A 14,399-nucleotide genomic window follows, 5' to 3' on the forward strand; every position below is an offset into this window, starting at 1 on the left:
TTTTATATACAACATTTTGAAATGAATTGTTTGTAGGGGAAGAGATAAAATGTGTTGGGGCTCTCCTTACTGATCTCCACAGAAACAGCTAATCAAGCCAAGAATCATGAAGGCTAGAGAAAATATATTTTCTCCATGTAAAAGTTCCAGTTATAATAAAAGCTTAGTGGGCTAAGGAAAAATGTGCTATTCCCATTAGACGCTCTGTTTCCTGTAACCATGACCATATTTATTTGAAGAGTGGGTGATCTCTGATGTCATTCTACAGGGAAAATTCATGGAGAGGGTTTTTCCATACTTATGTTATTCCATAGAACTTTGTAAAACCTAACTCTTGATTGATGTGTAAAAGAGCCAACCAAAGTCACTCTCAGGCTGTCACAAACCTCTGTCAGCCAGGTTTTGCTTTTCTTTCATGAGTGGAATAACCATTTTGTGATCTCAAAAAGATGAAACCTGTGCAGTGACCCTATTCATTATACTGATCTTGATTTTTAAAAAGGCAGAAGGTTGGAAATGAATTAAGCCAAAAAGGAGAAAAAACAAAAACAATTTTAGCAGAGAGGAAATGTCAGTTTCAAGACTCATTCTAAACAATGCAAAGTAAATATTACACTAAACTCTTAAGGGAAGAACTTTAGGAAGTCTTTCCCCTTCCAGCTTGAGTAAGTTATATCTAGAAGATATACATTTGGATGCAGAATACCAGTCACACAAGCCATGGTACCCTTGCCTAGCATAATCTAGAGTCATCCAGGGAGAATTCAAAGGACAGCAGAGTTTTGCTACACGTTGAGCTGAAGATTGAGTTTGGAGGGATCTATTTACTTCTAACCTGATATTCAGTAGGGGAGAACAAAGTCACAGAAGTCTCGAAGACAGGTAGCCTGGACATCAATTAAAAAGTCTATCATCATCCCCCATCCTTGCTGCATTGTAGATGACATGGCCTCCAAGTGTAGACCTAACACATTTTTACCTTTGATATTTTAAATTTTCATTACAATTTGTTTGATGCCAGGTGTGGTGGTGCATGCCTTTAATCCCAGCACGCGAGAGGCAGAGGCAGGCGGATTTCTGAGTTCGAGGCCAGCCTGGTCTACAAAGTGAGCTCCAGGACAGCCAGGGCTATACAGAGAAACCCTGTCTCGAAAAACAAAAAATAAATAAATAAATAAATAAATAAATAAAATAAAAATAAATAAATAAATAAATAAAATAAAATTTGTTTGATTTATGGGAAAAAAAAAGGTCCAGAGCAAAAGAAAAAGACTGGGAGGGAAGAGTGGAAAGCCCCAAACAACATCTTGTATTTTCCCTGAATGCCTGAGACATTGCTTTTCCACAGAGTCTGGGAATCTGGAAAGCTTATGTGGGGCCATGCATATTTTAATCACATTTCTTCACTGTGAGACTCTTAACCAATTTGGCTCTTCTGGATTCTCGTGAACTACAGAGCAATCACTTGGATGCTGAAACTCATGCTCGCCATGATGAGCAACACTAATCTTAACCCGAGGGATGAATGGTGTGTCTGTTACCGAGAAAACACGCGGTTTCTGGGCAAACGTCATAAAGCAAATTAGTCTTGGTGATGAACTCTTGGGAGGTAAAGGGGACATAAAGCTATGCTCCTGTTATTTTAATTCTTTCAACAGAATGTAAACAATGTCTTACAAACATGTGTAATGACCGCAAAGGAATTCCTTCTTTAGGCATGATACCGTCAAGAGGTAAGATGAGTCAAACTGTTTTTTGTTTATGTTTTGCTTTTTTTTTAGACCTAAGTTGGATACGTTTCCAGAATGTGGGCTGTAAATATGACTTATGATGCTGTTCATCCCTGCAGAAATTAAAACACTGGAATCCACCTTGCCGAAAGTGTGTGAGCTACTCTATAGTATATTTCCAGAGCAAGCCTGCCTTTTGACTGATTGTAAAAAACATTTGCAGAATATCCAACCATGTTTCTCCATCACCAATGTCTGGCTCTCTTTAGAGCCACTGTTGGCCACCACGTCACCTGTTACAGCTCAGACATTCTGGGATGGATGTTTTCTTACTTTTAAATTCATTTATTCATACCAAATCGGTCGTTGGGAAATAGGAGATGTTAAAATAGAAACAGGTAGTATATCTCCATATACTCCCAAAATGCTTACAAGACCTCACGTACATATTGATATGTAATACATGGTGCTAACCATGAAAATGGCCATGATCAAAATTTACCTTTTAATGTATTTCTGATAAAGGGAAAAGCCCAGGGAGTCTTGAGATGCATTTCTAGCACTGCTTTAAGCAGATGCCTTTCTCGAGGGGAACTACACTTTATTTACTTTCATGTAGTTGTGCTTCATGGAAGGGAACGGCATGTCAAACAAGATTTAGCTGTCTAGTCAATAGGTAATGACTGTGTGCATAATAGGTTCATGTGCGCATGTGAGACACAGGGCAGGATACGAGGTAGAGACTGGGCACTAAAGCCAGGCATTAAAGCATCTGTTCTGCTATGTTTGTTTACAGATATGCTTTTCCACCTCTCTGTATTCTATTTTAAAGTTTCTAACTATCTAGACACCAAGCTGTTTAAAAATAAACCCATCAACTTTCTTTTTTTTTTTTAAGGATTTATTTATTCATTATATGTAAGTACACTGTAGCTGTCTTCAGACACTCCAGAAGAGGGAGTCAGATCTCATTATGGATGGTTGTGAGCCACCATGTGGTTACTGGGATTTGAACTCTGGACCTTTGGAAGAGCAGTCGGGTGCTCTTACCCACTGAGCCATCTCACCAGCCCACCCATCAACTTTCTAAGAAGATTTATTTTACATTTCTGTAAATATGTATGCAAATACATCTCTATCAATGGTTCCCCATTTTCCAAGAATCCAATGCCGAAATTTTGGAATATGTTTCATCACTTTGATATCTTAACTTTTTCTTTCTAAAGTTCCATCAAAACTTAATGATTCGGTCAAGTTGATGTTGGATAGACATTTATTTGGTTCCAATCAGCCCTAGGACAGCCCTGGGCCTTATCTCTAGTATTAGTTTGTTTTATTTCTGTTTGTTGGTTTGAAAGCATATTTCAAGTAGTCTATGTGGGCCTTGAATTCCTCATATGATGGCGAATGATCATGAACTAGTGACCTTCCCATCTTAGTGTCTCACCAAGTGCTAGGATTTCAGGCTGTCTCACCATGCTCTACAGTCTTATCTCTTAAGTACTAAATTGGATTCTTGCTTGCAGGTTGATTTCCTAATTCATTGGCAATTCACTCCGATCTACACTAATTTCCAAAATGACATGTAATGCAACAGCCTTCAGTGGTTTCTCCATGCCCCCTTTTTGGTCCCAAGATTTGCTATTTGTCTTTGAAGGTCCACCTTTACTTATGTGACTCTTCAGCTTGGAGTGACATTTCTGTTTCCTCTTATCCACAGATAAGTCATCTTTCAAGACTGAGATCACAAACAAGGAACTGTTTTCTTCTTCCTGAACTACTAAGGAGCTCACAGTGTGTCACAATTACTGTTGTTTCTTAATTGTTTCAAGTATACTTCTGAATTATAAGCTTCCATTTCTTTAATCTTGCATTTCCCATAGAGTTAGAACAATGATGAATATGTAGGACATATTTGTTGTTTAATTGATCCCAACTCAGCTATGGCTAAAGAAAAAGTCTTCATCTTCTAAGAAGTAGTTGCAACTCATTTACATTTAATGCATGAAGCAAGATCTGTAAGACATGGTCTCAGATTTAAAAGAAGGCTGAGCCCTTATTACTGTCTCACAAATGTCTCTAGAATTCATTGTGTGCTTAAAGTCCAGTTCAGTATCAGTTCATTCAGACATCTCATTAGCAACATTTGCCTCACTAGTTTGATTTTTATTGTTAATCTCTGCATTTGTTTGTTCTGTCTCTTTCTCATCTAGATCTTTACCTCTGAGAAGACACAAAGATTCTGGGAATGAGATGTATCATAGCAGCCAGACCCCATTCAAGAGTGACTCAGTTTCTCAATCATTGGCCCCACAAATAAAAGGTACATTAAAAAGAAGCTTTATAAAACATTTTGCCAGTATTTGATTGTCCTTTAAGTAGGTATTTTTAGTCTTCAAAGCTTGATTCTCACTGTAGCTTTCTTTAATACATACATGAATGTACCTATCAGTGATAGGTAAAAAATCAACTTTTAGATGTGTTCATGACATAGCAAAAAGAAGCCTGGTTAATTGGCCTACTCAACATTTTCCCCCATAGGTTGAGCTTTTGTAACTGCAGGCACAACTTTCAGAAAAGTGTAAGTGTCTGGTGTCTAAAAGAATGACTTTGTTCAACTTCAAAAACAGCATGGGGTCAGGTATGGGGAGTGTAAGAAAGAGTATGTAAAACTTCATAGAAATCTTGGCAAAATTCTCACAAATAGTAATATATACATAGAGTACAACATTCATACTTAGAAAATGTGAAAATTCACATTATTACTTTTGATCATCTTTAGGGAATTATTACCAAACTTAAAAAGTCTAGAGAAGGAATCAAAACATACATTTTGACTGTGAAATAATAATTGTGAACTGGCATATTACTGTTATCCTAGACAATACTAGTCTCTTGCTATGAAAAAAATGGGCTTTTAAAAACTAATAAACAGAGACTTAACTAACTCATACCTAGTTCTCTAATATATAAATTTAGAAACCTGTGTTGACTACTATTAGATGGGATGAAAAGTAAAAGTTCTATTTTTTAAACTATTTATTTTGTGAAACTATTAAAAGTTAAATATACTCCAACTTATCTATAATAAAGTTAACCAAATGTTCACAGTATTAAATGTATATATTAGAAATTTAGTATGGTTCACTGTCATCCATACACAAAACTTAGTATACTACCAAAGCACAAAAACAAACAAACAAGCAAAACCCCAAAACAAAACAACAACAAAACCCCCCAAAAAACCATAAACCTAAGCCCTCAGCAACTACAGTAATAGTCACCCATTCTGGGCATCTGACCTCCCATCTTGTCCTTCTTAATGAATCAGTCAAATATTCAAGTAACTGTAGAATAAGAATTAAACCAGGAAGACTTGCCAAAGCAACCCAGTTACTGAATACTGGGATAAGAATCTCCCTTGAGGTCATTCTAAGAGTTAACCGTCAGAAATCTGCAACTACTTCCTTTAAACGTGGTTTAAAGTTCTAAGGAATGCTGCTTCTTTGATTTCATGTCAGCTTCCATCACCGACCCACTAGAACACATTTTCTAGCTCAAATGAGTCATTCCGTTAATGTTCCATTCATAAAACACACCGAAAATATATTCCGTTTCTGTGTAAGAGAGCTGGAGAACAACAGAGCCCTGTTTGCTTACCATTTGCCTTCTTCGTTTTCATACTGTTGAACGGTGTATCCAAACATGTCCTCCACTGGACCACTGAAGCTCATGGAGTTTTTGACATCAACGTTGAAGGAGATGCAGACGCCTAGGATAACTTTGAGAGGGGAAAGAAAGTCTCGTTACATAAGGTTGGCATTATGTTTTGGATTATGGAAGGCATTCTTAGTGTTAGCAATGAAAGCTGTGCTCTTATGAAAAAGAACTTTGAAATCATAGTATGAGAACTCTAGGAAGGATCTGTTAGGCTGTTGCTCATTGAGCATCAACAAGATGGCTTCAAAGATGTTTGGAAATTAACATCTGTACCATTTCCAGAAGTGAAATTCCAGGATTGAGCGGGAGTCACAGAAACTAAAGATGACTCATGAGTTTGCACATACTCTCCCAGAAGTGATTCCTACAGTAAACGTGATCATCCGGAATCTTAAAAAGCATCCTTTCCCCACTGCAAGTTCTGAAGATGCAGGCAGTTGCATTTTAGCCTCACTGAGATAGCTTTCTCCATACTGGTTCTGAAAGGAAACTGCCTTTCCTCTTGATGGTCTTTAGAGGGTTGTCTACTCAGCCCTGAGATAAATTCTGCTTCTCCTATGGAATCAAGCAGAGGATGGAAGTTTGTAGTAATACAAAGATATCTCCTTGCAACAGTGTGGACTATGATAACCTCATAAACTTTTTAGATTAAATTAAATAATATTCTCATTAGTCCATGCCCAATAAACATTATTTTTACACTGATAGCTTATCTCTTTAATTTTCCTGTGATACAGGTTTTTGTTTTTTTAAGTCTTACAAGAAGAGTAACCATGTACAAAGGTTCTGAAATCGCAAGCTCAGGTGCAGGGTACCAAATTCTTCTTTTGATCCTAATTTTGAAAATATACTTACAAGTTTCAATATCCATCTCTTAAATGTAACTAACAATTCTTCTCAATGATTCCCCACCTTATACAATAACAGCACAGTCTAAGATATATTAGGAAATGATTAAACTCAGCTTCTCAAAACTGGATTCAACCACGCAGATTAGGAAACTTCTCTGTCCTATTCCTATGGACTGGGTAGATTTGACATATCTAATCTCCTGGCTCTTATTCACTCTAAACATTTTCATAAATATATTCTAACTCCAGATTATTCTAACACAGTTTTCAAATTGCAGTAACATCAATAAGTGTTTATGATTGCACAGGATTCTAACTTAATTTTGAGAAAATATTTGCAGAAGAAAACATCCATGCTTTTCATGTGTAGATTTATCTATATGGTCTTTCTTGATCTTTGAGTTCCTAAAACCTCTTCATTGATTTTTAAAGAAACTTCTAACCAAGATAACTATTAAATACTATTTATGTTATTATTATCTATTAGAGAGTTTGCCCCTAGACTGTGAAAGTCTTAAACTGGGGACCATCTTTCTCATCTTTTTACCCTTTATAAAACTCTGGCACAATTCCACATGCACAGATGGGCCGTCACACATTTGTAGTTTGAAAGATAACATGCTGTAGAGGGAAGGATGTCAGCTGTGGCTGGTGAGGCGCTGGCAGCCATTCATCCGGGTAAAAGAAGACTTTTTGAAGTTCCAAAGCAAGGGGAAGATGGATGGGACTTGGCAGTGAGAAGAAAATTTCTACCCAGGATTTGGGAGAGTCTCTGTGAGTAGTAAAACACGCAGGACAAATATGGGTGTGAAACATGAAGCAGTCTTCCTGGCTGGCACGAAGGAAGTAGACAGAGAGTGGATGGCCAGGACGCATCCTTTTATGTACATTTCCCCTTCACTCCTCAAGGGCGATGGAGCACAGCTGGGTACCATCCCTTACATCCTCTTTTAGATAGATATTTTCAACAGTGACACCCTCTGCTCTAAGCCCCTAGTGCATGAGTGTGCCTGTTATATTTAGGTTTTAATGTTTTGAACAGTTTCAATAGATTATTTCTTTCACATAAGAAATACACAAAATATTGCTTCCACAGTGTGGTTTCCCTTGGCACGACAGGCAGTTTTGTCATAAGGCGCTGTACTGAAAGGCGTTTAGTCATATTCATAGCCCCAATGCACATGATACACTAGAGGAGTTCTGTAAGCTATGACAGTCAATATGATCTCTAGACACTGCCAATGTCTTGTGGTGTTGAAATTGTCCATAACTGAAAGCAATCATTTAAGAGATGTAAGGAGCAGAACACTACTACGGAGGACTGTACGCCAGCCGTAGCCATCACCCAGGTGCTTGTGGATTTCAGCTACCTCCCGGATTTCATGAATCAGATCGCCACGGCCATATTCCTCTTCAGGTTTAAGAAGTACCTGTGACATTGCTTCTTTTCCACCATGTCCATGCAGGCAGCAGAATTGATCAACATTCAAAGGAATCAACAAGTGTTAGACAAAATGGGGAAAGCATTTCTTTTTTGGTCAGGGTCAATTTGACTCCTTTGATGGATTCATATTTCCATCACATTATCTCTTTTTTTTTTCTTTTTCTTTTTGAAATTCTCTCCTAAAGGTGACTGACTTTGCTGCTCCTCAACATGAGACCAAGAGTGTTTGGTGTTCCTGGGTCTGTTTATTCTGTGTGTTGCATGGAATTTCTAAGGGTGGGTGCTGCATCCCTCCCCCACCACACACCCCCCCTTTTCCTGTCCTTAGAATTCGACAGGCAGTTTGCTCCAAGTGATTGTAAATCTGCCCCTTTTATGTGTTCTGAGGTACCAAGGAGCCTGTAGCACAGGCGATAACATTAAAAAGATGTAGTTTACAATTTGTCCTTACGATTTAAAGGAACGGGTAAAGAATGAAAGTAGCATCTCCTAACTTGGCTCAGTGCTCGTTTTATTATCGTAGATATTCTTTGAACTTTATGTTCTAGCGGCGAGACAGAATGGCACTTAGTCTCAACGAAAGAAAAAAAAAAAAAAACGAAACCTGACAAACAAGAAACATAAAACAAAACAGGCTGAAAGGCTTGAAAGTTTCAGACAGGGGAAATTTCGAAAGTAACTAGACTTTCAATCTAGACTCAGATCTTTACAGGGAACGCTAGCCTCATTCACGTGACCCCCGAGAATTTGCTCTCTAATACTTATACCTGGTGCCACGTCTTACTCCTCCTGCTTCGTTCTACTAAACCTGCCAACAGTACTATAGGTCCCAGTCGCATCAGTATCACGAGGGTGAGCTTCGATACCCAAGAAGCCTCCTCATCTTTTCACGGGATTCTATAATTCCGGTGGAAAGCCTTGATCACTGTTTGTTTTTCTCCCTAAAACTAGAAAAATTTTGGTGACAGGTAATCCAGGGACAACTTCAGAAGGAAGTGAGTGTCTTCTCCTTAACAAGAATTAGTTCAAGTAGTGCTGTCTCCTCGGAGAGTGGGAGGAGGAGGAATCTCTTCTTTGGTGGCAACTGGCTGAGAAGGACGTTCAAGAGGCTGGTATGGAAAAGTAGTCATGGCAACCGAGCTCGAACCAAACTTCTTGGAAGACGTCATGGAAATGCATGTTTTTAAAGAAAAGAAATGAAGGAGTCTGCGCCTTTTCAAGCACGGCCATATGTTATGTGTAGAGTACTTAAAAGAGGAGGAGGGAGGTGATATTGAAGGCTATCTTTTGTAAATTAAATCATTTACTGTATTTCTTTCTCTCTCTCTCTCTTTTTTACTTTTTGCTCCAGAATGGAATTTACTGTACAAGGTAATAAATGAGAGAAACAGATACATAGCTTCCAGGTCTGGGTTTATTTGCTCTAAAATAGTTTTCCATAGAAAGAACATATAAGCAATTGGTTAGATGGGGTGGCAGTTTTTACTTTCTATTTGTATGTTAGGAAATTGAACGTCGGAAAGGTTGTCTAACAGCAGACCTAGGATATCAATACGGGTGTCCTGAGGTCAAATCATGGACTTTCTGTAACTAACTCTTGAATTGGTCAGATTAATAAGGATGAAAAATACGACCCATCTAAGAAGGATGTACAATTGGCCAATGAAAGTTTTTGACCCTGTAGAGCTTTGGAATATTTGAGGGGTGAACTGGAAAGGAAAAAGTAAAAGAAAAAAATCCAAATGAAGGTAGAAGCTTATGGGCATCTTCAGATACTGCGGACTCTGTTGGAAATCACACTTCATGTTCCTCTCTTTCCCAGTTCCAAGAAGAGTCACTGTGGCCTGTGTGCTTGGTCCTTAAATAGGAAAGCCTGGGCCTAAACATCTGGCCCAGCAATGCTGATCTGTTGTCATGCAGATGGGACTACATAACAGCTAATGAAATTTTCTACCTTGCAAATTCTGAGACCAAGGCAAGTGAACATTAAATCCATGGTGGCAAATAAAATGTATTCTAACACCATTACTTTCCTTTAATAACATCTCATGGATGTTGTTCCAACCTAGCAACAGGGGAACTCATAACTAACATTAGCTTCAATCTAAAGACTGAAATGATGACGTAGAACATGAGAGGTGATAATAAAGTTGTTAACAGTAAAGTGCTGACTTCCAGAATAAGCCCCTTTCTTCCTGCCTTGTCGCATACAACAACTTTACAATATCAAAGTGTTGTCTCTGAAATCTTAATTAATTTACCCTTCGTGCATTAAGTAATTGGATCTTAATTTTGAGGTACACGGATGCCATAAAAAACGGGGAAAATGGCTGGAATTGTAGTAAGATCTGGCCAAAACAAGGATAGGATAACGTCTTTGTAGTCAATCTGAAAGTTGAAAGGATTGTTTTTATAGCTTTCTGGTTATGAAAATGATCGAAAACCCTCTAATAGCAAAGGTATGGGAAATCAGTGAAGAAAACAGGACCATAATGGAGCCTGATCAGAGAGTCCAGAAAGAAAGGGTCTGAATATGACATCATCACTTCAAACACAGGAAGACCATACTTGCCATCAAAAATTATGTCTAATTCATGTTTCTTTTCAAACAAGCAAAATTTCTCCATATAATGATATCAAGAAAACTCCATTCCCAGTCCTTTCGTCAGAAATGATAGACTATGTCAGCAAGGTATCTCCTTGCATCAGCAAGAGCAGAAAAGCCAACTCCAACACCCTGATATTCTTGAGTTTTTCGGCTTCACCCTGGGAGGCTGTTTTGTGACTTCAGTTTGCTGCAGTAAGTGAATTGTTTTGTCTTTGCTTCTAGAGTCCATGACCTCTAGTTGTTAACAAATGGCATTTGATCTTCAAAGTGCTGTGTGTACATGTTGGGGGTGCTGTAGGGGGACAGGGGCAGGACACAAGGAAGCATAATGCTTAACACATAAGTGTTTTCTACGTAGTTTTTTTTTAAAGGACAGAATAAATAGAAAAGATTAATGATTTTGAACAGAAAGGTCATCTGACTACAAGAACTTGTTCCCTTTCAGAAGTGCTAGCGCTACCCAGAATACTCAATTTCACGAGGGTGTTCCCAAACATCGCTGTTTAAAAAAAAAAAAAAATCCCCCTTTAAAGTTTTCCTACGTAAGTCAGCTTTTCGGCAGTGTTTATTTCCCTTTGTAGTATCTGCAGACATCTGTTCATTGCCCGTATCCTCCCACCACAAATAATCGCTTGCTTCACCGGCTCCTTTCAGACTGTGTCTACTCCGGTCTTGGAAATTCTTACTCTCAGAACCCGACCCCCTTCCATGTCTACATCATGGGCTTTACAGGATAAAAAAGCTGCAGGACCTTAGGAGTCCCAGATCCCACTGTGGGAACACAACTCGTGTGTTTGTGCAAGCAACAGGAGCAAAGGGCTGGTGTCCAGCTGCCCGGACATTCTGAGAGTTGAACTCATTAGTTGGCTCAGTTGAGCACTGCTTATGGAAAGGCTCATTGCAATTCAAAACAAATTGGTGTGGCTGTGTATTGGGCAGAAATGTAATATGGCCAGTCCTTAGATATGGAAGAACCTGAATAAAAAAAGAGTTCTAACTTTGTTGGTGGAATTTGTGCAATAGATTTTATTAACATAACACCACTCTCTTCCCCACGCCTTTGTGTGTGAATGCATATGTGTGCACACATATGAAGATGTGTGTGCCGTTGCACACCTATGTGTACATCATAGCATACTGAATGGTTTCCTAATTCTCTGTCTAATTTCTCTGAGACAGCTTTTTCATTGATCCTGAAACTCAAAGCTTTCTGGAGAGGCTGATGACCCACAAATTGCATGGATCTGTTTGTGTCACCACTTGTCCCTTCTGTGCTGAGGTGACAGGCCCTTGCAGACAAAACTGGCTTTTTACCTGGGTGTTGGATCTTAACTCAACATCTCCTGGTCCCTAAAGGTTATTGTTGGTGGTGTGCGCAACAGGAACTTCTGAGAGTCAGAAAGGCAAAGTATGGTAAATAACTTCTCTGACTTATCCAGTAGCTTTAATTGGCAATTTAAAATTCCAGACATTAAGAGATTCCATTACTGATATTCCTAACCTATCAATTAGCATTTTTGATGTGAATGGTGTGGGGGTTGAGAGATTTCTTTTTGCTTTTAGTTTTAATAAACCCAATAGCAGTTTTAAACCTCCAAAAGAATTTGTGTATGATTTTCTATGCCTTCTTGACCCACGAAACTTCTTGTGTATATTAATACAAATTAGCTTAGGACTGGTCACTTACTTTGGGTTATATATCTCATTGAGAAAGAGTCCTATGTAAACTAATAAAATCTATTTCAAAGAACCTCTTTGTAAGGGGACTACAAAGTTTTGTTTAAGCTATTTCATGTAGGGAGTCTGTCAGTTGACAGAATGCATGTGGTATGTGGCTAAGATTTGTTCCAAAACCTAGGTTGGGGTGTTATTCTGTCCCCTGTTGTGCAAATAGCACATGAAGGTTCAAAAGTACCTTTCCCTTTCTCCAATTTCAAGATTAAAGCTAAAACTGAACAAAACTATACTTGGTCCTAACAAGAAAATAAAGTATAGAAGGATGGAAGAGAAGAATGAGGGGGTTTTAAGATACATAGTATCTTAAAGCATTTATTTAGATTGTTAAAATGTGAGTATTAAAGCTAATTTCATTTCAATGTGGTCCTTCCTGTTGTTATATCATATCACTTTAAAAATATAACACTTTGTTCCTTAGAAAAATTCCAACATGCGGAAACTGTACTAAACTAGCTTGCTGTTGTTTAGATTAGAAAATCATTACAGGAGTCTGAGTTAGCTACAACATTTTTTTTCCAAAATCATGAATAAGCCTAGAGTTTAAAAAAAAAAAAAAAAAAAAAAAAAAAAAAACGTTTTATTTAGAAATGGACTTGGTGGCACATACCTATAATCTCAGTAGTCAAGATACTCAGTACTCAGGAGGGTCATAAATTCAAGGCCAGTCTGAGCTAGTTAGTGAGTTTCAGGCCTGCTGGAACTATAAAGGACAGTGGTATTGTAAATAAATAAGCTAACAGACAAAAACAAGTTTTAAGTAGTGTGCAAAGTTTTGTTTTTGTTGTTTGGGTTTTTTGTTTTGTTTTGGTTTGGTTTGGATTTTGGTTTTTCAAGACAGGGTTTCTCTGTATAGCCCTGGCGGTCCTGGAACTCACTTTGTAGACCAGGCTGGCCTCAAACTCAGAAATCTGCCTGCCTCTGCCTCCCCAGTGCTGGGATTAAAGGTGTGTGCCTCCACCGCCCAGCTGCAAAGTTTTAAAGGAACAATGGAGACATACGTCTACTTGCATTGTATTATGTCTTGGACACCAAAGGAATGTTAAGTTTTGCACATTAAATTAGTTTACTTCCCTTCCCCCTCACTCTGTGTTGTTGTTGTTGTTGTTGTTGATTTGCCATATTACTTAGAAGCAGGAGGCTGAGAATATAGATTGACTATGTCATTCTTGATAAAATACAGCTTACCTACTTTCTGCTTTAACTCACAGGGGCACTTATTAAGCTCCATAAGCACTTTCTAAAACTGAAATTTGAAATACTGTGCAAACTCTGATAGCACAACCCACACCAAAACCAACACGTGGAGGGAAGTCCTGTTCATACTACGACTTGCTAGCAGTCATAACCAGCAGGTTTGTGCTCTGTGTACAGCAGCTGCCGTCGTGGGTCTCCCTATACCACACAACAGGCTACTTTATTTTTGGATGGCTAGTATTGCTTTTAGTAATCCACTGACATTTCAACTAATATGACTGCATATTTTTCCTCCCTTCTCAGCTACTAGTTACAGAACATTTCCATGATATCACTTACTACCAAACATTCTATTCATTTAAAAGACGCTTGGTGTCTCCTCTCAACTCCAAACAAATCCAGACGATCAAAAGGGAAAAATGTAAGCCAACGAACTGAATCTAATCTGTTATCCACCTGAGAACATTTAGAAAATAAATCAGAAACTGTGTTAAAGGACATTGGGGTTTCTGGGAAACGAAGAAGAATCTCAGTAGGCTGGAATTCTGACATATTTCAGAAAACAGGGGTCAGCAGTGGAATGATTCTTTTCTTTTCACAGGAAAGAGATAACTTTTTGATTCTTGCTTTTGGGGGGTGCTGGAGATAGCTCTAATTGTTGTTTCCTTAGCTATAATTGTTGCCAAGATTACCGAGATGTCTTAGCATTGAAGACATTAAATGACCAGGGAAAGTCCTTGGATCCAAACTCTACTCCTATCTGATCGCAGCATCTTTTACATTCTTTCCATGAGCCCTCTAGAGCATCTCCAAATGCAAGTGAACGCACATGGGATAGCCAATATCTCCAAGACCTACAGCTGATATTTCCCTTACATGGAAGCATTCTGATGTTTGGATCTCTACAGCAGTTACTAAGTACTTGTTATTTACAAGAAGCTAAACTGGAGGTGGGAGCTTTTCTCTGAACTGGGAGGAGAGGATGTGAATAGTGTTGAAACGAAGATTAAAAGCTTGGCTTTACATTTATAGTTCAGGGCTAAAGTCATAGCCCAGTGGTAATAGTCTTCGTCTAGCATGTGTGAGGTCCTGGGTTCAAATCCCAGTAACACACA

General features: G+C 38.4%; 1 protein-coding gene across 1 annotated transcript in view; it reads right to left on the minus strand.

Moving 5' to 3' along the window:
• Itga1 (integrin alpha 1) overlaps positions 1-14,399 on the minus strand; it is a 143,886-nt gene that overhangs the window by 85,814 nt on the left and 43,673 nt on the right. The window contains exon 2 of the mRNA NM_001033228.3: positions 5,391-5,511. Within this exon, the coding sequence (NP_001028400.2) occupies positions 5,391-5,511 (121 nt within the window). The remainder of the gene's footprint in view (positions 1-5,390; positions 5,512-14,399) is intronic.

Source organism: Mus musculus, chromosome 13 (assembly GCF_000001635.26).
Source record: "Mus musculus strain C57BL/6J chromosome 13, GRCm38.p6 C57BL/6J".
Classification (NCBI taxonomy): Eukaryota; Metazoa; Chordata; class Mammalia; order Rodentia; family Muridae; genus Mus; species Mus musculus.